The sequence below is a fragment of the Clupea harengus genome, chromosome 7, assembly GCF_900700415.2.
Source record: "Clupea harengus chromosome 7, Ch_v2.0.2, whole genome shotgun sequence".
Classification (NCBI taxonomy): Eukaryota; Metazoa; Chordata; class Actinopteri; order Clupeiformes; family Clupeidae; genus Clupea; species Clupea harengus.
This window is the reverse complement of record NC_045158.1, coordinates 11,273,519-11,297,951: the sequence shown is the minus strand read 5'-3', so window position 1 is coordinate 11,297,951 and position 24,433 is coordinate 11,273,519. Positions and strand designations below refer to the sequence as shown.

At 42.4% G+C, this 24,433-nt stretch overlaps 4 protein-coding genes and 1 long non-coding RNA gene across 9 annotated transcripts; all 5 read left to right on the top strand.

Moving 5' to 3' along the window:
- Positions 1–19: 19 nt before the first annotated feature.
- On the top strand, positions 20–7,563 carry susd1 (sushi domain containing 1). Of its 4 annotated transcripts, none has more exons than XM_031570504.2 (21): positions 20–291; positions 776–865; positions 978–1,121; positions 1,687–1,842; positions 1,983–2,135; positions 2,241–2,420; positions 2,569–2,748; positions 2,954–3,133; positions 3,359–3,538; positions 3,798–3,977; positions 4,078–4,257; positions 4,401–4,580; positions 4,756–4,935; positions 5,246–5,410; positions 5,680–5,765; positions 5,941–6,127; positions 6,345–6,438; positions 6,530–6,785; positions 7,088–7,127; positions 7,252–7,345; positions 7,450–7,563. In XM_031570504.2, exons 2-21 carry the CDS (start codon positions 796–798, stop codon positions 7,463–7,465), a joined length of 2,901 nt encoding a protein of 966 aa, XP_031426364.1. In that variant the 5' UTR covers positions 20–291; positions 776–795; the 3' UTR covers positions 7,466–7,563. The 4 variants fall into 4 exon arrangements, with proteins under 4 accessions (XP_031426364.1, XP_031426365.1, XP_031426366.1 ...); XM_031570505.2 differs by having other exon boundaries at positions 744–865; XM_031570506.2 differs by lacking the exon at positions 4,756–4,935 and having other exon boundaries at positions 21–291.
- A 59-nt stretch (positions 7,564–7,622) lies between these two features.
- LOC116221215 lies at positions 7,623–10,528 on the top strand. Its single transcript, XM_031571204.1, has 6 exons — positions 7,623–8,935; positions 9,061–9,151; positions 9,266–9,459; positions 9,692–9,851; positions 9,959–10,064; positions 10,292–10,528. The coding sequence occupies exons 1-6, from the start codon at positions 8,695–8,697 to the stop codon at positions 10,526–10,528; spliced, it is 1,029 nt and encodes a 342-aa protein (XP_031427064.1). The 5' UTR covers positions 7,623–8,694.
- On the top strand, positions 10,284–14,238 carry LOC116221214. The gene is made up of 8 exons (XM_031571203.2): positions 10,284–10,624; positions 10,956–11,085; positions 11,493–11,587; positions 11,697–11,936; positions 12,113–12,145; positions 12,388–12,777; positions 13,009–13,377; positions 13,622–14,238. Exons 1-8 carry the CDS (start codon positions 10,549–10,551, stop codon positions 13,840–13,842), a joined length of 1,554 nt encoding a protein of 517 aa, XP_031427063.2. The 5' UTR covers positions 10,284–10,548; the 3' UTR covers positions 13,843–14,238.
- On the top strand, positions 14,239–15,993 carry LOC116221008. The gene is made up of 3 exons (XR_004163966.2): positions 14,239–14,820; positions 15,034–15,215; positions 15,444–15,993. It is a non-coding gene; the product is annotated as an uncharacterized LOC116221008 (long non-coding RNA).
- Positions 15,994–16,249: 256 nt separating this feature from the next.
- Positions 16,250–22,339, top strand: shoc1 (shortage in chiasmata 1). 2 transcript variants are annotated; one of them, XM_031569962.2, is made up of 9 exons: positions 16,250–16,982; positions 17,190–17,301; positions 17,700–17,821; positions 18,169–18,256; positions 18,364–18,495; positions 18,838–18,987; positions 19,481–19,727; positions 20,043–20,852; positions 21,776–22,339. In XM_031569962.2, exons 1-9 carry the CDS (start codon positions 16,783–16,785, stop codon positions 21,859–21,861), a joined length of 1,947 nt encoding a protein of 648 aa, XP_031425822.1. In that variant the 5' UTR covers positions 16,250–16,782; the 3' UTR covers positions 21,862–22,339. The 2 variants fall into 2 exon arrangements, with proteins under 2 accessions (XP_031425822.1, XP_031425821.1); XM_031569961.2 differs by having other exon boundaries at positions 19,481–20,852.
- Positions 22,340–24,433: the final 2,094 nt, after the last annotated feature.

The window sequence follows — 24,433 nt, the reverse complement described above, 5'->3', positions numbered from 1 at the left end:
CAGGGCGATAGTGGCTGAAAGTTCTTATCTTCTCCTTCCATACATCAAGACTCCTTACCAGTGAAAGGCTCAGTGGAAGTTTAATATAGTGGTACATTGGTAGTACGCATAGCCTTATGTCCTTACTGCTGAGTCCCTGCTTTAATCGTAATGACCCAATTTAGGCAGTTTAACCTTAAATATTCACAAATATCTCTTAAGGAAGCTTCCCTTGAACTCCTCAATGTATAGCAGATTGCTTGAAAAAAAAATGGATCTTAGTAACGTGGACCTGGAAGAGTTCTGACAAAGGTAGGATTTAAGGCAGATCTAATTTTATCAATTGATCATTTCTGTATATTGTAAATTATTGTCAGTGCACTGTCATCATAGGTTTTGTTCAAATGTCATTCTTCTGGTGAATGTACTCACTTTACATATGGTTCTAAATGTAATTGGTTAGCACATATTCCGAAATAGACATGAGACTGTTCCACAACTGCTTAAAATAGACTGCTATCATTGTAACAGCTCTCAAACTGTAATAGCACATTCCTCTCTGCACGTTTTGATATGATGACAATACACACCCCGTACTCCAGATGCATAACCGAAATATGCCAAAAGAGCTGACACAGCTGACCCCTGAAACCACAAACATGTCCCTCAAAATCCCCTCTGAGGAGACCCTATAAGTATCCCCTACGCTAGTCCTCTGCTTCAGCTAGTCTGTGCAAACACTCAGGAGCACTGTCTAATGACAGGAGAGCGAGTGACATGGATGTGTGATTGACAGAATCCCAAGACCAAAGAACCATGGCATTGATGGGGATAGAGATCATAGCTATAACGTTTCTGCTTCATGGCATGCCAAGTATCCTAAAAGGTGAGTTTTACACACCTGCCTGTAAGGGATTGTATGGATATTCTATAATATCTCCTTGGTGGGGGCTGGATTATTTGCAGTATATGTGATAGCGCCCTGTTTTTTCTTATAGGCACAAGAGTGGCAGGTAATGTTTTTGATGTGTGTACGACGTGTCACCCCAACGCCACCTGCGATAAGAAGACTGATGGAAGTGGAGGCTTTGCCTGTAACTGCGTATATGGCTTCGTAGGGAATGGAAGAACCCATTGTGAAGGTAGGATCTTGAATATGTATGTGTAGCGATTTGGGATTATTCACATTTTCTGTATTTTTTAATGAAACATGGCACTTTGCCAGATCACTGTATACTGTCATAATATGTTCTGTGCAAATGATATGATTGGTAATAGAAAGCAACATAGGATGTTTTTAGAAAAAAGGAAGAAGTTGTGAAACTTCAGGGTGTGTCTACTTCAGTTTTTTTTCTTTAACCTCAACTGTTGACAAAGTGTTTTTAATCTCAGAGCCTCATTAGGCTACTAAGAACAGGAAGCTGACTTCCCACACCCTCTATCCGTTTGCCACATGGGTTTACATAACCAGTATTGAGAAAAAAGGCCCAAGATCGTTTGAACATGATGAAATACTTTGTCACAGTTCCCATAATCAGACATCTTGTCACATGTCAGCTTTTTAAAATTCAGAGCCACCATCCCTATCAATGACAGAAAATGAAGTCATCAGATGGACTGATATATTAATTTTACAATATTTAGATCTCTCATGTACTGTCCCATACTGCACTGAATCTAGGGGATTTCTCCATATACCCTTTATAGATAAGGATGAATGCCAGATTGGTGCAAACGCCATCTGCGGGGATCACACAGTCTGCCATAACACCCACGGAAGCTTCTACTGCACATGTCTCTCAGGATATGCCCCGACCAACAACAAGGCCATTTTCATTCCAAACGATGGTACATATTGTCAAGGTACACTAAACATTACTCTTAATGATTAAACCAACCTATTTTTTGCATGTATCAGATTCTCTCTTTCTCAAATATCATGAAATTGTGGAAATAAAACCTTGACCTTTACAAAAACATGATATACAGTTTATTTTTGTCAGATGTTGACGAATGTCAGTTTCAAGGCATATGTGGTGAGGGTGGTCTGTGCCGAAACACAGACGGAGATTTCGAGTGTGAATGCCAGGTCGGGTACCGTGTGCAGGGTGGAACCCTTCCGTTTCACCCTGTCAGAGAAAAGGCCTTCTGCAAAGGTAATATCTGACTAAAATATTTTGTAACAACTGTTTACCAGGAAGCTACTGATGAATCATGATGCAACTAGAACAGATTTGTCTTGGTTTGTGTTTAATTTGCAGCTGTTGACTGTGGACTTCCACCTTCAGTCCAACATGCCGTTCAACTCTCACCCCTTCACACTCGTTATGGGAGTGTAATTAGCTATGGCTGTCAGAAGGGCTTCCTGTGGAGAGAAGGGGACAACTCATCAGTTTGCGCACCAGAGGGGAAGTGGAGAGGCCCAAGTCTTATTTGTGAGGGTAAAGTCAGATTGTTTTCTCAATCTTCTCATATTTATGAAACAATCACTTCCTCTGGGTTATGCAAGTGAACTGATCTGTCGCAAATCTGCACAGTGCACAGTAAAAGCTGATTAATGAGCATTATCCCCTTGTTGTCCTGTCATAGAGGTCCACTGTGGTGAGCCCCCTGCCTTTCCACACTCTAGTTTTGTCTGGGATAGAAACACCAGGATGGGGGCCGAGGTGCGTTATGAGTGTGAGGGGGGCTTTCGTCACGTAGGACCAGCGAGCGTCGCGGTTTGCACAGCTGGTGGGCTCTGGAGCCGCCCCAGTCTACAGTGTGAAGGTAAACACCATCACACGGCCAACTTTTTGTCTTTTATGAAGAGTTCATCTTAGGGTGCCTCTGCAGTGGTACTGCTTTTGTGCTGTTGGATATTTTAAATTGTGTTGTAATGTCTCATTTTGTCATTGTCATTTCTGTTGTTGTGTTGTATAATCAGTGGCACCGCTTAACATCAAATTAACATTACATAATTGTTTTCTTTCAGAAATAGTATGTGGCAAGCCTCCGGTTGTCCCTAATTCACAAATGTTGTGGAATAGACACACTAGTGTTGGCACTAACGTGTTTTATGAATGTGAGGAGGGATATCACAAAGTGGGTACTGGCAACATATCAGTTTGTACTGAAAACGGATTGTGGAGTGAAGTTTCATTCATATGTAAAGGTATATCTTCCTCTATCTATCTTGTTTTTCCATCATTGTGGTGGTAACTCCATGTTCAGAAGTCTCTTGGAGTGGGACCCAAGAAACATTAACCGATCGTAGATGACTGAAAAGATAATGAATGTATAACACTGAAGAACTTGAAATGCACTGTGATCCTCTTTTGAACTTTTCTGGTTAATCAGAGGTGAACTGATGTTTTGGCCCTGATACTTTTCTTCTCAGTGGTGACTTGTGGAGATCCACCTCTGCTGCCACATGCTGGACAGGTGTGGAATGGCAGCATAACGGTTGGCAGCACTGTTATGTATTACTGTAATGGTGGCTTTTATTATGTGACGGGAACAAATATTTCTGAATGTTCTGCTGACGGTTATTGGACAAAACCAACAGTGACTTGTGAAGGTAACGGTTTTCACTTCCTCTTGGTCTCTTTTTTACAGTCTTTTGTGGACATTTGTTTTAGATCTGGTCTAAAAGTCATTGAAAGTAGATGTATCTTATGAAGAGGACTGTGATATACTCTTATTAAGTATCCGTGGTGGCCTGTGTATCTGTGGCATCGATCCCTCTGTTTTAGTTCATTTTTTTCTTTTTGAATTCAATTCCAATACCAACTTTTGTCCCCATAGTGATACATTTGATGTGTATTTTCCCCCCACAGAGATTGACTGTGGTGTTCCCACTGTCTGGCCACACTCTTGTATGTTGTGGACTAAAGCCAGCCAGATGGGAGCCAAAGTGTTTTATGAGTGTGATGTTGGATACTATAATGCAGGACCTGAAAATGTCTCAGTTTGTACGGTTGATGGTGTATGGAGTCCCCCTAATGTAGTTTGCCAAGGTATTGCTTCATGAGCTTTGTTTATATTTCTCTTTTGATCATTATATAACTCCTCCATAAGGCATAATGTAGCATTGCTATGTTGCCATTGTTCTGACAGAGATATCATGTGGAAATCCTCCTGCTATCCCTAACTCAAAGACAGTATGGGACCAAAACTCTACATTTGGCGGTAAAGCCTTTTATGAGTGTGAAGTTGGATACCACAACGTGGGACATGGAAATGTCTCAGTGTGCATCATAAACGGACTGTGGCAGGAAGCATCTGTGATATGTCAAGGTGATACAGGATCAGCCTGTTCTGCTTATCCCATTGTTTCCTGACCAATTAGATTAAATTCATTAAAATGATTTACACACAGCAATCATATATAGATACCCTCAAGGCACTTGCATAACCCCTTTCCTGGTTTCACCAAGCAGAAATCAGTTGTGGTCCACCTCCTGTCATACAACATACTAACATGCAATGGGACAACACAAGTGGACTGGGGAGTGTGGTTCAATATACATGTAAAGATGGCTATAACCAGGAAGGGCTGCGAAGCTTTTCTACTTGTACATCCAGTGGAGAGTGGGATATTGCCTCAGTAACATGCAAAGGTACAGACTAATATTCTGTCGATTTCTTTTGGCATCCCCTGATATTGCAGTGGGTTATATGTCATTACACACACACTGTAAACACAGTATCCTGAGCTTCACCTCGCTATAAAATTATGAAAATATTAGTCTTAGTCATGTCCAAATGCATTTTACTTGTATTTTTCCCCCACAGAGATTGACTGTGGTGCTCCCACGGCCTGGCCACACTCTCGTATGTTGTGGACTAAAGCCAGCCAGATGGGAGCCAAAGTGTTTTATGAGTGTGATGTTGGATACTATAATGCAGGACCTGAAAATATCTCAGTTTGTACGGTTGATGGTGTATGGAGTCCCCCTAATGTAGTTTGCACAGGTATTGGTACATAAACTCCACTGGCTCTAGTTTTTGTGTTTCTTTTCACTATCTAGGACCATTTACTGCTGGAAATTGCCTTTCATGAATGCCCAAACTTCTCTGCAAAAATATAGATGTTAAGTGGTGTTAGGCTTCCTGTTTGAGCCGTTTTCAAAAAATGTCAAAATAACACAATTGCTTTGATAAAAACCAAATTGCAAATTGCTTTGCCAAAAACAGGTGGTGGCAGTGGAGGTGGAAGGAGGCGCCATCTTTATGTCAAATAGTGTCTGATGCGCCATTTTAAAACCCTGTCTGTGCCCTGCAGCGAGATGTGGCCATGTACCTGAGATAGCCAACGCAGAGCTGGTGTGGGATAATGAGAGTACGGCCATTCATCGCTGTGTGGATGGATACTACAGCCAGAGCGGAATCAACATGTCCATGTGTGGGGCAGACGGGAGGTGGCAGGCTGCAACAATGCAGTGCAGAGGTGAGAATTAATTTTCCTGTGTGTGGAATGCAAACACACAGACACACACACTAGCAAGAATGTGTGGATCACTGTCGTGGTTATGATTTGTATTGTTTGGTGTATGCGCTAATTTGAGTGCTTTTGCCATTAACTGATGTGATGTTTAACTGTGGTAAGGTTACCATAGAAAGTCTTGAGCAGAGTTATTGTCCCTTCTTGGCTCAAGATCATTACATTAAATCATCAATGAAACATGGTTTGATTTACGTGGAGTCATTCTTTTACAGAAATTAGGCATGGAATCAGTCACTTAGAAGTGTTCAATGAAAGATGTCTACGCTGGGTCTCTGATGGCAAAAAGGAGGATTACAAAGTAAGTTTTATTAAAATATATTGCTATTCAATATTTAACCTTTAAAACATTTTCTCCCAAACGTTTTGAAGGAATAAATCGATCTAAGCAGTTGCTTATCATGCACAAGGATAGATTTTTTTGGGTCAAATATCCTCACATTACCCTGCACTGTCATTCCAATATTTTTACACAGGTTGTACTTGTTGGCCGTAGAGACTATCAAAAGTCATTTGTTGATACAAGGAGGAATGCCTTCAACTCTACAGATTTCAGGCCTCAGGTCTGCTTGAAACTGCTGCCGGCTACAAACTACACCATCAGCATCACTGCTGTGTTAGCCAGCTCCTCCATCAACATCACAACCAACACCACCATCCAAGGTAACCCAAACCATTGCTTGAGGCATTCTCATTTGGTTGTTTATTAGGTGCTCCTGTTGCTTAGCTGCAGTAAAGTCACATTTAGATCAAGGATCAAGATCAAGGGCTGACCATCAAGACCAGGAGCACCCATTAATTACCTGCATTGACTGTGATGTATACTGGTGTATCTGCTCTGTAAATGTGATTTTCTCTGGTTGTCGCACTCTCTTCATAGCTGCCCCAGTCCCAGAGGTAATGTTTAGGGACGTTGAGGGACCAGTGCCAACTCTTTGGTTGCATAGGTCTGTCCACACCCTGGACCCAATCTGGTAAGAATTCAATCACATATCAACTAAAAATATACTACATTCATTTTAATAGCAAATGTGTGTCATGTTCTTTACCATGCTTGTTTTACAGCCTGTATGAGGTGTTTGTGCTACCAGTAGAGGGCACTCTGGTGTTTGACTGCAACTCCCCCAGAAGTCCACATTTCCCCAAAGACAGCAGTTGCCATGGTGAATATGTAGCAGCCCAGATCCAAGTCAGAGATGTTGGGAAAGAGCTGAACTTCACTGTTGGGGATGAACAACACTATGGGGGTTTTTATAATGCTCCTTTGGAGAATGGAAAAGATTACTACATCATATTGAGGACTGTGTGCCAGTGGGGACAGGTAAGAGATAAAGCCTGAAGTAATCCCTTATAGTCATAAAAGAGTGCAAATTATGCAATGGCAATTGGGGAGGGGGGCATCTGAGTATATATGGAAGACAGCACAACACAGTACACAGCGTATAGATGTCTTATTATAGTCTGATTATAGTGCATTTGGACTGTCTTTCGATTATTAGGCTAATCAAGATAAGCCTAATATTTCATATAACAGTGTTGAAATTATGTTACATTCCTTGGTTTGAGAAGCAGTGATGACTGTCTTAAAAAAGCCTAATCAATCTTTTTTTGTGACATCTCCAGAACAGTAAACACTCATGTGTCATATGGGCAAAGGCAAGAGGTGAGAGGCTTTAGTTTCTGTATTACCTTGTGCTCTGAACTGGAACTAATAATGCATGTCATGTAACCTAAGTAATGTTGCTTTGTTGTTGAAAACGTCTCTTTATAAATGGCATTCTTTTCAGGGACATCATACAGGATGAGAATGTCAGCTGTTGTGGCTGCTGGAACCATTGCAGTCATTGGCTGTGTTGTTCTAATAGGATTTTTTTATACCGGGTATGTGTAGTACATCACCGTACTCTAGGCTACATTACAGTGGACCAATGTATAATCACTTAACTTAACCATGTATAATCTATTCTACTGTCTTTGTCTTTCAGATATGTCAAGAATTGATAGCCAATACCCTGAATTAAGACCTCATGTTTTACATTGATGTCCATTTTAAAAGTTTGTAAATGCATTTTTAAATAAAATTACAATAAAAAATCAAACAGATGTTGTATTACTGTCTTCAATTGAACACTTTGCATTCTGTCACAGTAATCTTGTTTTACTAAAATCGATTGAAATAGCTCTTTATCTCTTACATTTTAACCCAGTGATGCAGGTGTTTCCTGATGTTATTCAACATGTTTATCTGGATATCTCAGTAATCCAGTACAGTAGTGGTTCCCAAACTTTTCATGACAGACACCCCTTGTCTGAGAAAAATTGCCCCCACCCCCATTGTGCAAATATTGAAACACTCACATATTTCCTGCAAGTTAACTTTTATTAAACAGATGCCCATCAGCTATTGCATAGCTTTTCATTACACTTAAATAGTTTAGCAGTTTAACCACTTTTATTTGATATGATCAGAGCTCTGGTTTCAAATATTTAAACATTTTAACTTCTCTCTGGGTGACCAGTCCATATAATGTTCATGCCGTTTTATTAACAACTAAGCTAGCTAGCTAGCTTGTTTAGGATCCCGGGGTCCATTCCGTTCCGTTCTGTAACGTTCCCCCCTAACACACACACAACAAAGCAAAAGCTAAAGGCTACTGACCATCACGAGCGCACGGAGGGAGTCAGTGCTGCACTTCAGAGTGATAGATTAGACAATCATTCTTACCTTGTAAAGATGCAAAATTATAACTACATTGCATACGGTGTAAATCTAGGTTGTGAAGCTCACTAGGTTGGGGTTGGTACTGGGACTTATTTTGTGTTGAACGGTTTAGCCAGTCTCGTAGCCATACACAGGACGTGCCGATTTGATTAAAGAAAGATAGCTAGCATGGCTAGCAACCATTTGCGCTAACTAACCCCATTGCTGTCTTCTGGTAGCTATCATCTGCTATCATCACAGCAAACTAGCCAACAGGAGACGTTTGTTCTCTAAAAACGGATTCGTTCGTCAGAACCAGGTAGAAAGTCGATCAACCATTAATATGTAAGTGAATCAAAAAGCAAAATTTTCAGACTAATGAGGATACCCTTCTCTGATTTAGCGATGTAGGATAACGATAGCTGACTCAAATTTTGCTCACCTTCATAGATGGAAAAGTGACCATACCATCGAATGACCTGCCAGCAAAACAAGATGTTTTCAATCGTTAAGTACAAGTCAATTGACTATGTATTTGAGGTACGATCGTTTTTTTTTTAAAGATTATTCATTCAATATCATAAACCACTGCCTGGCTGTGAAATTCGCCTGTAATGCTACTTCTTATTTTGAACAGGCCACAGCTAGGCGTAAATTGACATTAAGTTGCCTGCTTCTGCCAATGCCTTACTACAACATCAACATAGACGAAACCTATCCTCACAGTGGTACTCTACCTGATGATGCTTATCGAAAGCCATGGTTTCGAGGTTAGATTTGAGGAGGTTTAATACCAGCTTCTAAGGATTTCTTCTATTGTGTTATGTCATGTCATTGCTGTATAGCAAAATTGACAACTGAATTGGAATTGATGGGTTGCACTTGTCTATGACAGGAAACATAATTTCCACCAGCAGTCTGAACATGAACGGATCAATAATGGAAGACCTAAAGTCTAAAACACTTTCTATGGATTCTCTGGAAAAGTATGAGGAACTTCTAAAATTACATTCATTGCATTTTTTTATACATAATAATGCAAAATGTAATGTATACCTAATATATGTATTTTTTCCTTTAAATTAATGTTGCAAAATAAGAATGAGTGCTACTGACCACCTGAATAAAGAGGAAGCTTTGGAGATAGTCCCCAGCTCCAATCCTGCTTCCCAGGCCTATCCCGAGGCAGAGGAGGCCCTTTGGCTGGTCACCCAGAGAAAGAGTGAAGCTGGTGTATCCCTGGTAGACGACTTTACCAGGGCGCCAGGAAACACCATGAGTGTGGGTCATGAAGGTTGGTATTTATGTCGTAGTTTGACAGTAGTGTAATAGTGAGTTACAACTCTTTTGTGGAAGTGTGAAAATGTACAGGGATAGTCCATAGCATAGCATGACAGTCATTGCTCTTAGCCAAAGATATCCAAGGTGATTCCAAATGTTCAAAATACATTCTGAAATGTATATGTATATGTTGTATATATATATTGACACTCTAGTGACTGTAGAATATCACACGTTTATCTTAGAGCTTCAACTTGAGGAGTTGCTGGTTAGCTCCCCCCTACACCAGTTCAGGAAGAACATGCCGCCTTTACGGGCCAAACTGAGCCGGTTGAAAGCTGTGTTGGTACCGGACCCCCTACAAATCCTAATGGGAGGTTCCCTGTCTGAGGATAGGATTTTCGGGTACAGAGGAGCAGTACATTTGTCTACACAGATAGTTACTGATGCATTTAATTGTAGCCAAATGTTTTTTCCCCCTCTGACGGCGTAAATATTTCTCATTTACAAAGGAGATGTGTGCCCTATGATGTCAGTTCATGTGGTAATGCAGACAGCTCTCAGATGGGGTCAAGTGTCATAGAGGAGTTTAGCAAGGTGTCACCTCAGGATGAAGAGGTATTTAAAAAAAAGGTCTATTGTGAAATGCTCAAGCGGGTTGTTTAATCACAACATGATTTTCGTAAGAACTTAAAATGTCTTACATCTTACATGTGTTTCACTGTCCTTAATGTTGCTGTCTGGTTTTATACGTGTTTCACTGTCCTTAATGTTGCTGTCTGGTTTTATACGTGTTTCACTGTCCATAATGTTGTTTGATGTTTTACATCTTACACGTGTTTCAGTCCTTAATGTTGCTTGAAGTGGAATCCTGTACCATGCACAAAGCCTCCTTCAACACTTCTCTAGCATACCTCTCTAATACTCTACAAGTAAAACAAGAGCCTGATGGAGACCAGGTCTCGTGTGTAGAGATGCTTAAAAAAGGTGAGCTACCTGGAAACCTCAACTTTAGCTACGGGAATGAGTTTATCAACAGTTCTGTTAGAGCCCTGCTAGCGTTGTCCCTGTTCTTACAGTGACCCCAGCTGGCCTACAGGAAATGCATCCTTTTAGAGCACCTGACACTCCTGGCACCAGCTTGGACCCTCTCACCCCATTAGACCCAAAGACTCCAGGTTGGTATTCTTCCTGTCTCTTTTTAGCAAACATCATAGTTGCAGTAACACAGTGTCAACTCCAACATACTACCCTGTTCCGTACTAAGTTATCACCATTTAGTTAGTGTTGCATGGTGAAGATGAAGCAGCTCACTCTGCTGTTTCAGTGTCTTACTTCATTGATCCAAGTCTTGTGATTATTGAATGAGTACAATGTGTACAAATGTAAACAGATTTCACTATGTACTCTAAAACTATTCTCCAAAACTCACAATAAAGTGTCTCCTGTCATGTGGTATATATGAACACTCACTGGGTGGCTCTACATCTATGCCGTCTCCTCTCTCAGTACCCCTTAGGCTGTACCCAGGGCTGGAGTTGGATATGCCCCTCTCCCTGACTCATGGCTTTCAGCTTCCTGCGCTGCGTTTGCCCAACGGTCATCTACAATCTGAGTGTTTGCCACCTGTCTGCATGCAGTAAGTCATCATGGATCTCCAGACAGAAATTAAACATAGAAAGAAAATGCCATAACTTGTCAGTAATTTGCTGTGTAGGCTGTCAGGGTCACAGCTTTGATTCCCTGGGAGAGCTGGTACTGGTAAAATGTGTGCCTTACCATTACTTTATTTTGATAAATGTGTGTGCCAAATGAAGAAGTCACACTTTGAAAATCATTTCCTGATCCCATAATGTGATGGTTTCAGTGGAAATAGGAAATGCATTCCTATACAATATACATTTGCTATGTCAGCACTGTAACAAATCAAAGTGTCCTTAGGCTCACTGTTTTGTCTGTCCCCATTACCTCCAATTATGATATCATATTAGGTAACAGACTGTTATGAGATGATGGCCCCAGAGCAATCATATTCTTGTGTATCAGGTGGCTTCTATCAGATGATGAACGAGAGAAGATTGAGCAAGTTCTGTGGACGGCAGAGAAACACCATAACTCTAGAGCAGATTTTCTTCTGGCTGGTATGTACTTCCATACGTGTCAATTGTAACATGTATCATACGTATAACACACTGTATACTATTCTTTCATTTCTATTGGTGAAATGAAAACTGCACACACTGTTTTCAGAGCCTCCTAGGCATGAGTGTTTTGTGCGGAACCAACCACTGGCAGATGCCTTCAAGCTCTTTGGCATCTCGGCATCAAAACAAGAGATTGGACTCGCTGGGCTTCCTGAACAGCTCCAGTCTCTGCTGAAAGACCGCTCCGAATTTGCAGAGAAAATGAAATCCGAGCCACTCAGTGTGGAGAAAGGGGATTTGGTTAAGGTGGAGGATTTCACTCCGCTGTCAGGCTTAGAGATTGATGGTGAGTCTCCAGGACCTCATGAGGACCACTCTGCACATTGTATGTAGTCTAAAATATAAAAGAGTGGATAATATATTGAACAAATTATCAAATGACCAGAACCATGCGTAATGTGAAATATAAATATGATAGAGCTGGACTGTATGTTTCATGGATGTTATGTGACTTCATTTCAGATATTCTCAGGAGAGAAACCTCAGGAGATGGGGGTTAGTATAAACAGATTTCTCCTCTGAATCTTCTCCTTACTTATGCACATGCCTAGATTTACAGGTATTCTCCCACAAGCTCAAGGGGCAAGGGGGCTTGGAAGGTTAACTTGTTTTAATTTAATATATTCTCTGAGATAAAGTGTACCTCAGGGAAGAGCGGAATAAACCAACTATACATCTCATTTAAAAGATGCTGATACTAAGAAAGGTTCTTTCTCTCTCTGTGTGCATTCTGTCAGGTAATTCCACTTTTCCTAAGGATTCGATAAAATCCACCAAGTCTCCGACCACAGTCATTCCGAGGGACATGCAGCAGCTAGCTGTACCCTCCCGGCAGGAGGATGGGAGAGCTGTGAAGAAGCTCATCATGGAGAGGATGGCTTGGCCCTCTGAGATCTCTAACCCTGCCCAGGAGTATGGGCCCCTGAGAACACCACAAGGCATGGCAACCATAGGAGGAGAGAGAGTGGGGAACTTCGCTCCTGTGAGGCAGCCTCGAAGGGAGTTTCCCAGCAGACCTTCATCCCCAAAACCGCTGACGCACTCTGACCTTTTGACCTCTTTCATGATGCTCAGACAACAGCAGGATCTGCTCGTAGCTTCTGAAAAGGCCAGCACCACTCTAACAGGTACAGCATGAGACAAGACAAGGTTCAAGCTCTACTCCATGCTAGAGAGTTGTTTGGCCTCAATCATAAAAGCCAGAAGTCTCTGTTTGGTCCAGTGTATAGCGCAAAAACAATGACATTTCCCATTATTACAGTGCAAGATATGTTTATCTCCATATAAATGTCAATCAGTAACGAATATATATCTGTTTGTTAATGGAGATAAAAGTAATCTGAGTGCATTATGTCCAGATTTACAGGCAAACAAGTTCACCAACCAGAGACCCACAGAACAGAGGCCAGCAGAGAGAGGACAGTCTAAGGTGATGGGGACAATGGCCTCATCGGATCCTCCAGAGAGAGGCAGCATCTCTATAGTTCAGGGAACCGACAGTAGCACCTCTATGGGTCAGTCTAGCAGAGCTAGCACTCCCGTGGGTCAGGTTAGCAGAGCTAGCACTCCTGTGGGTCAGGTTAGCAGAGCTAGCACTCCCGTGGGTCAGGTTAGCAGAGCTAGCACTCCAATGGCACAAGATAACAGTGATCGCAAGTCTGTGGTTCAGGAAACCAGAACCGAGAGGGACAACAACCACAGTAGGGTCATACCTGTCCAAGCCACAGGTAAGTAACGCCATTAAGTCAAACTTCCCATACAACATAAATGTAATTCTTTATTCTCTCTAATCTATTAAGATTTTAGTAAATAGGTTGTGTGAATTGCTGTAAATTACTTTACTCTGTGGGTGTCTGGCACATATGTGTGTTAGTGCCTATGCAACTGTGTATGTATGTATTTATGTGCGTGTGTGTTTGTGTGTGTGTGTCCATGTTTGTTGATGGATCGTCTTCTTGTTTGTGTTTACAGAGAGCCAGCTCATGGCCCTGCGGGAGGTTCAGGCGGTGGGTGAGCCGTGTTTCTCCAGGGCGCTGGAGATGGGTCTGAGCGCGACCGGAGGCTGCAAGGACTTCACCGGTCTAGACACGGAGCACAGCCACTTCCTGCTCAAACAGCAGCAGAAGCAGCTCTCTGTCATGCCCGGTAAGTTCTGCATCTGCAGCAATGTTATGCTGCTATTTAGCATTTAGATTGCTTTTTTCCAGTGGTCTGTCCATAAGGTGACCAACTTTCAAGTGAGAAAACAGTATATCATGCCATTGTTCGCACATAAAACATTTATGTTTATCATTGTAATTGGTGAAGTACTGTACCAATTTCTTGGTGAGTGGGCATTTGCACTTTTCACTGAGTGCATTTACCTCAACCGCATAAGGGAGCCTTCAGATGGTGGATGAAAAATCACCTGTTGCAAGAAATGGCCTCACCAGCCTACTCTGCTGGCAGCACTCACCGCTTTTATCGAAAATGGAAAAAAAGAGAAAATCCCCATGTAGAATGCAGAATAGTTGACTCCTGTTTTATTTCTAACTATTAATTCCTGTTGGTGTTGATGTTTTCATCAGTTGATCTGTGTAGAAATTCCCGCTGCGACAAAAACCTTTTTCACAGCGGCACAGCTACATAAATGTGGACGACCGTTTCACATCCAAGGCTATCGCCGGTTATCAACTGTGGCCTCTCCAAGAGCAATGCCTCTGTCCGCAACCACTCTTCATTGGAAATGAATGGGCGACAGGCGTCTGTTTTTTTTCATCTGGTGGCATCCTAAGGCTGAATGTGATAATGAGTGTAGGCAAATTTGTGCCACGGTAATCTGATATATCTCCGTATTGGGTGTATTCTTACTTTATGTTATTTTATTTATTTATTTTTTATGCTTAATTTCTGAGTTGTTTGGTGTGTGTTTTTTTTTTAAATGTATTTTGTCTGTTTCGTTTTGTTGTGGTTTGTTTATGTATTGTTCTTCTGTACTATGTGGCCTCAATCATGGCATTGCTGCAAAAGAGCCCTGTGCTCAGTCAATTTCTCCCTGAATAAACAATGATGATGATGATTCTTCTGTTCTGTCTAAGGCCTGGAGCAGCTCTACGTGGAGGTGGCTTTGCTGCACACCCTTGTGACTGTGAAGGAGCTGTTGCTTCAGTGTGGAGCTAGTGCAGCTTGTGGTCAGTGTGCATGTGCCATTCAAAAAATAAAAAAGGACCGTTTTACCTAATGTTACCTATAGTTGTTACTATTGTTTTAAATATATCTGTTAAGTGACTCCAAATTTTCAAAACTTAATTAAAACATTTTTCTTCATGTTTCCACCTTTGGAACGATGTAAAATGGAAGTTAATGCTTGCTCATAACATCTGTACCTGTTCCTGCTGTACCAGCGTACCTGGTGAAGGCCAAAAATGCCCATGAGACAGATGTGTTGGACCAGCTGCACAAAAAAATCCTGATTTTGCAGTTCCACAGTCAGAAGAGGAGTGAGCCCGACTCCAAACTACTAGAGCTCCAGGACGTGATGAGATCATGGCTTCAGTCTGTCACCACCCAGCAACCCCTCTCTAAAGTGAGCTTCCCTCCCAGACTTCCCCTCATTTAACATCATCAATATATCAATATATAATATAAAAAAAAATATATAAATTATTGCATATTGCATGTACAGCAGTACATGATGTCATAAGCAGAACTCTTAGTAATGCATGGAATACAAATTTCTCCTTAATTTTCTGTTGGTTATTTGAGGATAAAATATTGGAATATTAAAATGTTTATTTTTGTTCATTATGAGTAGGTGCTGTTATTGATCTCAATCAACTCTGACTCTTTGAGAGCACTGCTTATTGGAAGTCTTAATAAGATATCAGGTGAGACAGTCACACCACTGTGACAAGTGGGTGTGTGTTTTTTTGTCTTCCAGAGAAGGAGCAGTATGGTTAGGAGCGATATGGTTAGGGGCGATATGGTTAGGGGAGATATGGTTAGCAGCAGTATGGTTAGGAGCGGTATGTTAGCAGCGGTATGGTAAGGAGCGGGATGGTTAGCGGTGGTATGGTTAGCGGCGGTATGGTTAGGAGCAGTATGGTTAGGTGTAAGTATAGGGTGTGGTTAGGGGTGGTATGGTAAGCGGCGGTATGGTTAGGAGCCGTATGGTAAGGAGCGGTATGGTTAGGAGTGGTATGGTTAGCAGACAGTAGAAGGCAGAGAGACACTGAGGTTATGGGAATGTGTTGTTTTCTCCTGCAGGTGAGGGTGTGGTGAACACATTTGTGCCTGCAGACAACTGCCGTCAGGTGGATGGCAAGAGGGTGTTGAACAGGTGTGTCTTTAGGTGTACTATCAGATTTCTTAACAAGGATATCATCTGTATAACCCCGTATGATCCTGCTCACTCCTGTATAGTAGAAATTGTCTGGATTATTATGTGTAATGTTCTGCATCCTGCTTAAACTCTGATTAATCTCAAATTCTTCCTGTTGCCAGGCATCTTTTTTTTTGCTATGTGTTCTCTGCAGTTCTTTAGTTGACACAGATGTTTGAGGTGAATGGTTGTAGAGTCAAACGTAAACCTGTGCCTGTTCCTTCCGTTTCCCCCAGCCTGGGGCGCAGCAGCTGGGTGGTTGTGTGCAGCCATCACCTGGGCGCTGATTTCCCCTGGCACGCCTTCTCTCTGGTGGTGGAGTACGACGCCCTGGCCCAGTCGCCCTGGCCCTCCATCTGCAGAGAGAGGAACATTAGCCACGTGACCTTCACCACTGTCACCCCCACCTCTGGTCAGGGTGAAAGCTGATCTTACCAGATAACGCCAGATTGGTATTGTTGTCGATGCCCTGTGGATATGACATGGTGGGACAAGAGGCAACATTTGAGCCCTTACTCTGGAATGTCACAAAGATTCCAAAGATCTGCATGATTACGGCAGTATGAATTAGCTGGATTGGCCTATGCACTGTTGTTATGAAGTCTTAGACAATCACTGAGTGTGTCTTTCAGTTTTGTGGTTTACTGGTGTTGTTAATGGATGGAAAGAATGATGATCAGTCACAATTTACCATTAATGCATATTACATTCATTATTACAGCTACAACTTCATAAAAACAATATCAAATTATTCCACGATGACATACAGTATATGTTTGAGGTTTGTTTAGCTGCCACATTACTTTGGTTTATGAATCGTGTAATGACCATGCGCTTTTTTTTCACGTTTAAAGAGACAGACCCCTCAGCCTCCTCTTCTCCATCAACACATCTGGAGAGAATCCCTTTCACGCTTTTTGTGACCGAAGGCCTGTTGGATCGCTCCTCTTTACTGCAGACACTCGAGTCCGTGTGAGTATCTACTATAAATTTACATTCATTTTAGTCTCCATTTTTCTCTCATCCAATTCAAAGAAGATACAGCTGAAGAACACCAGTCCACCACAAATGGTTAATTTTCAAACAGAAACCCATAGTATAAGTCAGCACCCACATTGGTTGTTTCAGTCCTTCCCCTCAGATTGGCCTCTGTGTTTCTAATCACTGTATTCCCTGCAGGTATAACCTGACCATGATAGAAAGGAGACACTCTCCCTCGCTGAAGATGCTCGGGGGAGCTCATCAATATGCCGTGATTACAGTGGACGAAAGCACCGCAGTGCTCCTCCAGGTCATTGAGATTAATGACTCTCTGTTCAAGCTTGGCTTTGGGTGGCCACGAGGGGGGGTGTCATGTTAATGAAGTTTATCGACCTTCCGTCCGGTGGATTTTCTTTTCTTTGTAGTTTCGTTCTTCCAGCAGCATTTATGGACAGTCTACTATTGATTCTATTGTGTGTGTGTGTGTGTGTGTGTGTGTGTGTGTGTGTGTGTGTGTGTGTGTGTGTGTGTGTGTGTGTGTGTGTGTGTGTGTGTGTGTGTGTGTGTGTGTGTGTGTGTGTGTGTGTGTGTGTGTGTGTGTGTGTGTGTGTGTGTGTGCATGTACCTGTACCTGTGTGTGTGTATTTGTCTGTGTGCATGTGTTGCGTTTGCATGTGTGTAAATATTTCTGTATGTATGTGTGAGCAGGATGTAGACGAGCTGGCCATGGAGCGCGCGAGCGAGCGGGTGGTGATGCGTTTGATCGCTCTCTCCCTGCAGTACAGCTGCTGCTGGTTCATCCTGCATCTTCCCAGCGCCCGCTACTCATGGTGTGACCCCCAGACACAGGCACATTCACCATTTCATTAGCTCACACTCAGCATCAACTCATGGATTTCTGAGTTCAAAATGAGTTTATACTGAAGCATGTTAATCATTATTAGTCATAATAATATTTTCATCCCTGTGTAAGGAGTCTTGAGTTTGTATCATTGTAAGATAAGGAGTTATCCCAGTCAGTATTCAGTGTACCATAGCCATTTGGGTCTTTGGCTCCTGTTGGGCCATACAGGACCTTAGATGCCATGGTTACAAGTGAGCTGAAAATGTCATGTTTTTCCTGTAGGTTCTATGATACTATGATGTCAGTGGTTGTACTCTTCCTCTTTTTCATTAGCTTCTCCGTGCAAATTTTGAACAACGTGGCGTTAGTCTACTCAGCTGTAGTGCTCTTTGGAATGAAGTCTGAAGAATTCAGTGTCAAGGTACACGAGCCAGCGGAAAGACAGAGAGTTCTCTGAAAAATATGAAAAATCATGTTTGATTCCCGCCCCTCTGTTTTATATATGTGTTGTCTTTCTTATTTTTCAAGGTTTTGGTAGTGTCAGAAGAAGAAGACACTGCCAGATGGATTTACCAGATAGCCTATCACACCATGATGTCATCAGAGGGCGACCCTCAGAGTTATCTCGACAGAGAGTGGCTGTCTGTGTTGCCCTCAGAGGTAAACAGGACTGTCAGCACCGCTCTCTTTATCACTGAAGCCATCAGCTACAAAGCCAGGGTTAAATGGACATTTTTCACACATTGGCCTTAAAGCCAGGATTAAATAGCTGTTTCTCCACGGAGAAGTCTGTAGCCTGAAGTCTGTAGAAGTATGATTTTGGCTTGGTGTCTATACTGTGATTTGTATCTTGTTTTCCAGTAATTGCTTCTTTCATTTAGATTTTATTCTTACATTATTTAAATGCTCCTGTTGAGAAACAATTGGAACAGTGTAATTAGGCCTCTATGTAGGAACTAGTAACAAGGAACGAGGAAGTACTCGCTTTTTCCCTGGTTGCAGGAGGAGGGCTGCCTGGTGCGGTTCCCCTGTGTGAGCCCGCTGGTGGCCCAGATCATGCTGAGGAGAGCCCCCTCCCTGCCCTGGCTCTTAGGGGCCTCCCTCACTGAGCTCCAGCAGCTGCTGCCTGAGGTCCCACAGAAGGTCATCAAGGTGCCCACCGCCTCTCTCTCCACAATGCTCTTCAGAAACGCCAACGTTGGAACTTTACACTCTGACAATGCACACAATGAAATGCTGGGGGAAGTTAGGTCACACTTGTGTCAGTTTGGTGGTCAAAGTATTGCTGTATTACTGAAAGTCTAAGGTTTAAAGGGATTTGGTCAGAGACGAGATTTTGTTCTTGATAGAAGTGTTCTACGATCATGAAGTAGTTAGGTTTTAGACATTAATGTTATAGTGTCTGGATAGACATATTTTTCCATTACTACGTTGACTTTGAATTCTAGCTGGTAGCCTTTCTGTATCAGAAAATGTAGATATTAGCAGTAAATGAGAGATTTTTGTTCAGGTTTTAGCCATTGAAGAACTGGATGTAAACACACTTCCCCCCCTGATGCCACAACTTCCATCAAGGAGTCCATACAGTCTTCTTTAGAACTAATCTACTCTGATCAGACTCATTCGTCCTATCTTCTGTTTTCAGCTCTTCACCGACACCACTGGTCTGTATGCTCTGGGCTCATCTGCTCCTCAGCCTGGCCCTGTTCCTGCCCCTGACCCCCAGTGTAGGCCTGAGCCCAGGCCCCAACCTGAGCTCCCTCAGATGGGGCAGGTCAACGTGCATGACCACTGGTCCTCCACTATCCAAAAGCCTCTAGACGAACCCCAGACGTCCTACCACAGCCATGATCCCCAGCAAGATGGGCTCTTCCTTAGAACTTCCAGTGCTGGTCAGAGCGATGCTGTCTTCCACAGGAAAGAGGATTGGGGTCAAACAGGGAATTCCAGTGCAGGTCAGAGCGATGCTGTCTTTCACAGGAAAGAGGATTGGGGTCAAACCGGGAATTCCGGTGGAGGTCAGAGTGATGCCGTCTTCCACAGGAAAGAGGATTGGGTTCAAACAGGGAATTCCAGTGCAGGTCAGAGCGATGCTGTCTTCCACAGGAAAGAGGATTGGTGTCAAACAGGGAATTCCAGTAGAAGTCAGAGTGATGCCGTCTTCCACAGGAAAGAGGATTGGGGTCAAACAGGGTTTTCCAGTGCAGGTCAGAGCGATGCTGTCTTCCACAGGAAAGAGGATTGGGGTCAAACAGGGAATTCCAGTGTAGGTCAGAGCAATGCCTTTTTCCACAGTAAAGAGGACTGGGGTCAAACAGGGAATTCCAGTGCAGGTCACAGCGATGCCCTTTTCCACAGTAAAGAGCATTGGGGTCAAACAGGGAATTCCAGTGCAGGTCAGAGCGATGCTGTCTTCCACAGGAAAGAGGATTGGGGCCAAACAGGGAATTCCAGTGTAGATCAGAGCGATGCCTTTTTCCACAGGAAAGAGGATTGGAGTCAAACAGGGAATTCCAGTGCAGATCAGAGCGATGCCGTTTTCCACAGGAAAGAGGATTGGAGTGAAACAGGGAGCGCTGGGCTGAATTTTAGCAGGACCTCCTTCAGTCCTGCAACAACAGCAGCACCTTCAGCACCACAGGACTTCCAGCATAACCCTTGGCACATGGAGGTCGAAGAAAACAGGTACTTCCCACGCAGGAGAGAAGCATGTGATTGGAATTCGAAGATTTCACAGAAGGAGAGCGCTTCTTCAATGCAGGAAACACAAGCCACAAGCCCATTTCAACGCTTTCCCAGTGGACGCCAACCTTTACCGTACTTCCAGAGTCAGACGCCCGCTTCCTTACCCTGTGGCCCTGCCCATGGCGTGGCCTCCTCTCCAGTGTCGCGGTGGACTGGCAAACTAATCTCCGAGGCCTACCGCTTCTCATCGGGTACCAACGGCTCAAGCATGAGGGCAGAGCAGGACAGGAAGAGGAGAGCTGGGCTGTCTCCGCTGGAGAGCCCCACCTCAGGTGAGACAGCAGGGACCTTCCTGTGGGGAATAACAGCTCACTTGGGTCTGTGTGCGCAGTAGTTGATAGAGTCAAGAGAGGTTTTACAGAGTGTGGTAGGCTGACTCAGCAAAACCCACAGAGACAGCAGATATTAGAGATATTTATGAAAAAGATGGTCTGAGCTTGCAAGTAGGAACTTGAAGACATCCATCAACATGCTTACCAACAAAAGTGCAATATGTAGTTTCAATTATATTGAAAAACATAATTTTAAAGAGTTGTTTAATTATTTCTTTTTATGGATTATAATATTTTTAATTGATTAAAAAATGAAAACGAACAATGTAGCAAGACAATTGAAAATGTAATGGTCAGAGCTGGAAAGATTTTAATTTAGGGACTAAAAACAAGGCTACATATTGCCTTTTTAAAACTTTTAAGTTAAAACTTAAACTTTAAACCTTTTTTTGTGCTATTATTTTTATTATTAGAGTACAAATTGATAATTAATATATATTGATAATTGTTGTACGTGTTTTGTTGGATTAAATGCTTGTCGTCCAATTTTCTCATTGTTACTTTTACTATTTGTTTTATTTTTATTTATTATTTTAAAAAGTTGCTTTGGACAAAAGCATTAGCTAAATACTTAAACTATACCTACACTATAATTATTCACTGAAAACCAAACTAACTCTCTAAGCTATTGTTTGTTAATTTGTAAGTCAAATCAACAGTGCCCACAGATGTTAATTATATTGAAACTGGAAAGGTTGTGGTCCTCTCCAAGTGATGTTTGGTCATTTCAGTGGTTGCATTATTATGGTATGTCCCGACTGAGTGGTGGTTGGGGTCAGCTGTCAGCTAGAGAGACTTTGTCACCATTTGGTTGCTTTGCAGTTTCGCTTACTGTGGTATCTGCTCTTATTGTCTTATTTCAGGATTTCCCCAAACCAAGAAAGGAAAGCTGTTATATGAGAAGGTTCCTGGCAGAAGTGATGGACAGACAAGGCTGAGGTTTTTCTGAGTTTTTTCTTCCATCAAGTTTGTATCCTTCCTTCTGAAGGTTATTTCACATTTCACACATGAATACTAATTCTACGGAAAAAAACAACTTTGTAGACATTTGATGAAACTTTTGTATCCCAGCCACAGTGACTGTATGGTATTTATTGTTCTTATTCATAAATATTTGTATTCTTTGTCTCTAACTGGAACAAGCTTTAGATGAAAATTGTTATTGGTTCACTTGATTAATTGTTGATATGTGGCCATTTAATGTATTTGTATGATGTATTTGACTTATTTGTATGTCAGTCTTAGGTGAATGTTACATATTTATCCACACGTACTGTGCCAAAACGTAACTATATATGTTCATGTGATGTTCATTATAACAGTATTTCACATTTTTGATCAATAGATTCAGCTAACCTTCTCTGACATTGTCAAAACACTTAAAATAAATTACAACATAATGTTTGGTCAGCATGTTGACCTCTGCATAGATCTCCTAATTTCACAGCCCTGTTTCCCTGTTTGTTTGTTTTTAAACTGTCATTTTTCACCTTTTCAATTCAGTGAATGAAACGTTATGTGGTTTGTTTACTATTGGCACAGTCAGTGGCGTGCGTCAACACTGGACAAACAGCATTTTATTGGGCTATATCCTCCTGACCTGCCTGACCTCTCACCTTTTCTCCTGGGTTGCTATGTCCCACTTTTTCAATGTCCACTGCTCTTAGGAGCCAAGCAGGTGGCTGACTGCACTGTTGTTGTGTTAGGAGCAGGATCCGTACAATAGAAACACCATTGTGTTTACAAACAATGATGGACTTTCTCTTTTCTCTCTTTCTCTCTCCTTCAGCAGACTGAATAGCTCACGGTTTGTGAGGTAGGGATCGTGTGGTGGCTACACGTGCACATTTGAGTGAGAGCCATGGGGTAGCCATTATGCAAAGAAAAATGGAGATTCAAATGCATTAAAGAAAGCTGTTAAAATTAGAATTGAACACGCGCAGTTTTGAAAAACTGCAGACTGATTTATTTTTTTAATCCCAGACGATTACGCTTTCACTCCTATAAGACCAAAGTTATATGTATTTTTTTCAATAATTAACATTTTTGATAGAGAACAATATGGTAATACCCATGGTATTATGCAATTACACAAATCTTGAAGACCTATAGGTCATGGGAAATAAAGCATTGTGGCACTGTAAGAAAGGGAAACTCAAACCACATGGTCTTTATTTTCTGCGTGATATTTTTGTGACCTCTCAATGACTTGGCCTAATTTAGTTTTATTTAGCACCATATTAATAATACAATTTTAATACAAATTTTCCAAGGTTGACATTATTTCATATTTTTTGTCATTTCCATTCGAGATGATAACCTCCCCCCCTCCTTTTACTCCTCCTCCCCTCCCTTCCCTTTTCGCAGTCGGTCTGGCAACGCTGGAAAGGTAATCATTCATTAACACGGCAATCCCCTTATCGCACTCGCTCAGAGTGCTGCGAAGGCTTATCTTCACGAGCCAGCGCACGGCAGCCAGCCCCTCGCTGGAATGAAGCTCCAGACAAAGGGAACCCCGGGGCATTGATTCCTGCCTCCTCCACCTCACCGCCTCCGCCCTCCTTCCCCTCCCTCCCTCCCTCCCTCTCCACCCTCCGCTTCTGTCTCCGCAGCCAGCCAGCTCCATCAATAACCACCCTGCCCTGCGCTCCCGCTCTTTAGCGTCGCTAACCACGGCGGTTTACAACAGGGCAACCTGGACACAAACACGTTACGGAGAGTGAGAAAGAGAGAGAGGGGGGGGGGGTGGCGGGGAGGGAGGGAGGGAAGGAGGGAGGGAGAAAAACAAAAAGCCAGAGAGTGAAATATTGAGGCGCTTCCAGACAATTCTGAGCCACTAAATAAACATTGGGGTAATGGTTCAGTAATGACTCCTGTAATGAAAGAGACCGTGTGGGAGAGAGAACAGGCGGGTCAGACCTAACCTTTAAGATGTCCTTTACTTCCACATGACACCAATGGGTCACAGCCATCAGCCCATTGTGCCAGGAGGCAGTAAAATGGCCAAGCAGAACTTACGCCCTAATGACCATTCCCCCTGCATTTAAACGTCTTATGGCACCTGTCAAGTTTACCCAAAGAAATGCAGATTTCAGTAGAATGCATTTACAGCTTTACTTTTTGCTATTGCTGTATAGACTGCCCTGGAGTTGTTTTAAAAAAAAAAAATTTTTTTAATTAATCTTTGTCATAGTGGATATATAAAAATGTTTTTGCCATGGCAAAAAATGCTGTGATTTGTCTTACAGATACTTTTGTTGAATTGTATATATTATTTGTATGTATGTAAGTGTTTTCATGCAACAGTCATTGTTGCTGATCCATGCAGGAGTACTGGTGCTCGCTTTCATTCCTCCTCGAGTTTTGTTGAATGGCGCTGTTGAACAATCAGGAGGAGCCCCTCTCCGCTCTGGAGAGTGCCTGTGTCCTTCAGGGAGCCCGAGATGGTGATGAGCTTTTGGTTCTGAGCTACAGGCTTGTGTTTTGGTGTGTGTGTGTGTGTGTGTGTGTGTGTGTGTGTG

Coding starts and splice junctions, on each gene's coding strand:
- susd1 (XM_031570504.2), top strand. CDS start 796: ATGGCATTGATGGGGATAGAGATCATAGCTATAACGTTTCTGCTTCAT. Junction 5,766..5,940: donor GCAAAAAGGAGGATTACAAA/GTAAGTTTTATT, acceptor ATTTTTACACAG/GTTGTACTTGTTGGCCGTAG. Junction 6,439..6,529: donor CACACCCTGGACCCAATCTG/GTAAGAATTCAA, acceptor CTTGTTTTACAG/CCTGTATGAGGTGTTTGTGC.
- LOC116221215 (XM_031571204.1), top strand. CDS start 8,695: ATGTATTTGAGGTACGATCGTTTTTTTTTTAAAGATTATTCATTCAAT. Junction 8,936..9,060: donor TCGAAAGCCATGGTTTCGAG/GTTAGATTTGAG, acceptor TGTCTATGACAG/GAAACATAATTTCCACCAGC. Junction 10,065..10,291: donor TGTCACCTCAGGATGAAGAG/GTATTTAAAAAA, acceptor CACGTGTTTCAG/TCCTTAATGTTGCTTGAAGT.
- shoc1 (XM_031569961.2), top strand. CDS start 16,783: ATGTTTGAGGTTTGTTTAGCTGCCACATTACTTTGGTTTATGAATCGT. Junction 17,822..18,168: donor CCCAGCGCCCGCTACTCATG/GTGTGACCCCCA, acceptor CTTTTTCATTAG/CTTCTCCGTGCAAATTTTGA. Junction 18,257..18,363: donor CTGAAGAATTCAGTGTCAAG/GTACACGAGCCA, acceptor TTATTTTTCAAG/GTTTTGGTAGTGTCAGAAGA.
- LOC116221214 (XM_031571203.2), top strand. CDS start 10,549: ATGCATCCTTTTAGAGCACCTGACACTCCTGGCACCAGCTTGGACCCT. Junction 11,937..12,112: donor GTCAGGCTTAGAGATTGATG/GTGAGTCTCCAG, acceptor ACTTCATTTCAG/ATATTCTCAGGAGAGAAACC. Junction 12,146..12,387: donor AGAAACCTCAGGAGATGGGG/GTTAGTATAAAC, acceptor GCATTCTGTCAG/GTAATTCCACTTTTCCTAAG.